This window comes from Balearica regulorum, chromosome 1, assembly GCF_011004875.1.
Source record: "Balearica regulorum gibbericeps isolate bBalReg1 chromosome 1, bBalReg1.pri, whole genome shotgun sequence".
Classification (NCBI taxonomy): domain Eukaryota; kingdom Metazoa; phylum Chordata; class Aves; order Gruiformes; family Gruidae; genus Balearica; species Balearica regulorum.
In genome coordinates, this window is record NC_046184.1 from 57,342,694 (window position 1) to 57,345,833 (window position 3,140).

At 44.5% G+C, this 3,140-nt stretch overlaps 2 protein-coding genes across 3 annotated transcripts in view; one reads left to right on the top strand and one right to left on the bottom strand.

The window, feature by feature from the left end:
• DMC1 (DNA meiotic recombinase 1) overlaps window positions 1–1,053 on the top strand; it is a 34,174-nt gene extending 33,121 nt beyond the window's left edge. For both annotated transcript variants that reach the window (XM_075752568.1, XM_010304321.2), the window contains one exon: window positions 367–1,053. In XM_075752568.1, the coding sequence (XP_075608683.1) occupies window positions 367–436 (70 nt within the window). In that variant the 3' untranslated portion in view covers window positions 437–1,053. The remainder of the gene's footprint in view (window positions 1–366) is intronic.
• The window catches only part of TOMM22 (translocase of outer mitochondrial membrane 22), a 114,916-nt gene that overhangs the window by 38,375 nt on the left and 73,401 nt on the right, over window positions 1–3,140 (bottom strand). The window lies entirely within an intron of this gene.

Consider the following 3,140-nt stretch of genomic DNA (forward strand, 5'->3'; position numbering starts at 1 on the left):
AATTAGTATCAGTTTACCTGGTAAGCTGTGGCGGACGAGTCATTAAAATTCACACTAGTGGAACTGCATGGGGAGAGCGCTGTTTCTGGTCATGAGCTAAGAAATTGAAATGAGAGTTTGCAGACAGAATCTTTCCCTTTCCTGCACCTTTTCCATTCCTCTCCCTCATGTTTGTTATCTTCCAAGAGGTGGATTTCACATTTTCTGATCTTGGTAATACTGATCACATTCTAAAGTTTGCACGTAGACATGAAGGTGTTGAAGTATTCCAGGTTGTTTACACTTACAACATTTTGGGGACTGTTTCACTGCTGCATTTAACATGGGGAAACCCACAAGTTTCTTGGGTTTGTTTTTTCTCTCCAGCCCCGAGATGCCTGAAAATGAAGCCACATTTGCAATAACTTCTGGAGGGATTGGGGATGCCAAAGAATAGGTGGAAAAGCAATGTAAATATACAGCTGAAAACCACCTGGGCAGTTGGGGTGAAGATTTTTGCAAGGTCACCGACTGCCTGGCTGAATTTTTATCTTTTGGGAACCATTTGGGATATTTTGGGAGAACATTGGGATGAACTCTGTACAATTCAGTTTTATTGATCTTAATAGAATTTGGTTCATTTAGGGTCTTAATTTTTCGATTGAACTTTCCACAAAGATTTAAGAAAAAAACTTGTGAATTGTTCAAAGAATCCTTTTCCTATATTTTGTGAAAATCAAAGCTGTCCTTTCACATGAGATTAATATACTCTTTTAGATTCTTTCAAAGAGAGTGTCTATGTGGTAGAATTTAATAGTGTGAAATGGAACAGAATTGGAATAAACTCATTTATAAATTTGACATAAATAGATAGAAAAGGCAGTGGCAGGAGGAACAGCCTAAGAACTTGATGGACTCTCATGTACCATAGAGGAATAAGTTGTTTTGAAAATACGTTTTTAGGCATTTTTATTTCAACTAGATAATTTTTATATTTTTATTTACCATTTTCTACTTTTTGGAGATAATGTTTTAAAACTGTTCTTACAAAAGTTAAAAATAAAGATTATGAATTAGAACAGCTCTCTGCTTATATTTGGGTGCTTTGAATCAAACCCTGCTCCCAATAATCTCACTGATCTTTCATGACAGAAATAAACCAGATGCAACCCAACGTTTTAAAACCTAGTTCTCTAAAGAAACAAACTTTATGTAATTGCCTTGTCAGTCTCCTAATATATATAAGAATATTAAAGATTACTATTTATTATTAAAAAGCAGAAGAAAAAAACCCAGTGGCTAGACAGGGGAAAGAGGCTGACACGGGTACTTCCACGGAGGGAAAGGCACTTATGACTTAGCTCGCTGAGGGAGCGTGCCTGCAGGCCAGCCAGCACAGGCAGACCTCCAAACTAGCCAGAGGTGTATATCATGGGGGGCAAGATAAGAAGCTGGGAATAAAGAAAGAAATGGGGGATCAGAGGACAAAATACCAGTTCAATTTGCATTACCTCCAATGCTAATGGAATTGCTTGTTTTAAAATAAACTCAAAGATTTATGTATTAGACGCTTTAAGGGAAGGCCTTACTTTGTCCTCTTGCATAAAAATGCTGGTTAGAATGGGTCTAACTTTGGTGTCTGGTTAGAAAGCTTCTCCTCACTGATAGAAGAATTTTTTCATTTCAATTAACTAACACATGTAAGAGAACATAAAGTAAAAAGGCAGCAGTGACCAGAAATTCATCCAAGAAAAGCCTGACGCTGTAGCCAGGTTTTACCTTGTGACAGAGCTAGAGAGAAAACCACTTGCTTGAGTGGTTTCTTAACATCTCTTACATTTGATACTTCTCCTAGGGTAAAGCACTATTTTTCACAGTGGAGAGAAGTCTAGAGACAAAGGCGGGGGGGGGTTGGCTGATCTGAAAGAGCCCTGAATAGATCACCCGTCGTTATTTAACGCAACATCTAGCTCTTTGCACGTGCTAGTCTTTCCCAGACCAAGCATCAGCGTCAGTGAGGGCTCATGGCATTACTTGACTGAGGCTGGGTTTGGCTGATGTACACTGATCACCAGACAGGGCTTCGCATGCTAGGACGCACCAACCGGCCACTTGTCGGTAGGTGCTACAAGTACGCGCTCGGCACTAAAGAATTTATGGCCTATGCCACGTAGTTGCCTCATGGCTTATTGTATGTATTAGCTAGAAGTCTCTGGTTGATTTGGGAATCGGGCCATAAACATGCCGTGCCCGGCATCCTTCGAGTACTTCAAATCATTTCTTTGACCCCTTGCAATAACGCCACAGTGAGCAAAGTTCATTTACTTTCTGGAGAGGTTGCCAAGAACCTCCTGCAGCTGCGGAGGGGTGTGTGTGACCAGGGCCTGCCGGCACAACCCACGCTGGGATCTGTTATGCCATCTTTTTCCCGGCCTCCTGGTACTCAGGTGAACGCAAACATGGCTGCTGTCATTCCCGCTCCTGCTACGGCGCTGCACCAACATCATCTGCCAGAAAAAAAAAAAAAAAAAAAAAATTAAAAAGCGCAGGAAAAACGCAAACCCGCCGGACCCATGCGGCCTTGCCGGACCCGCCGCGGAGGCCCGAGGGGCTGCTCCCCGCCCCGCCGTGCCCGGCCACCACAGCCGCCCCGAGCTCCCGTCATTGTCTTCTCAGCCCCACTACCACCCTCCGCGGGGCCAGCGGGCGCATGGGCGAAAGGCCGTATTCTCTAAACCCGACTACGCTGCAAAATTAACGTAATCCTCCGACACTGCCTGCACAGTCCGCGGAAGAATTTTACGCAAACCGCACGGGCTCTTCCTGGCCTACGCCAGCCTAAGTTACACAACTTGCGTACGTCGTGTATTTACGTAACGTACGCCTCAGTTTAGGTTTTCTCTACCGCCCAGAAGGGGTTACGAGGTTGACTCCTTGCGTAGCAGACTTTGAGGAATAGGGAGAGCGTTACTCTCCTCCCTTCCTTCCTCACACGGAGACTCGGCTCAAGTAAGGAACGTTACGCACCTTTCGTATCCTGCCTGCGGCGCGGAGCACTGTTTCACCAACTGAGTTTAGGGCGTAGTTGGCTTCCGGGAATAGGCGTAGGTATTTTCGAGGGCCGCAGTTTGCGCAGCGCCGGGCCGCCCGTAACGTAACTG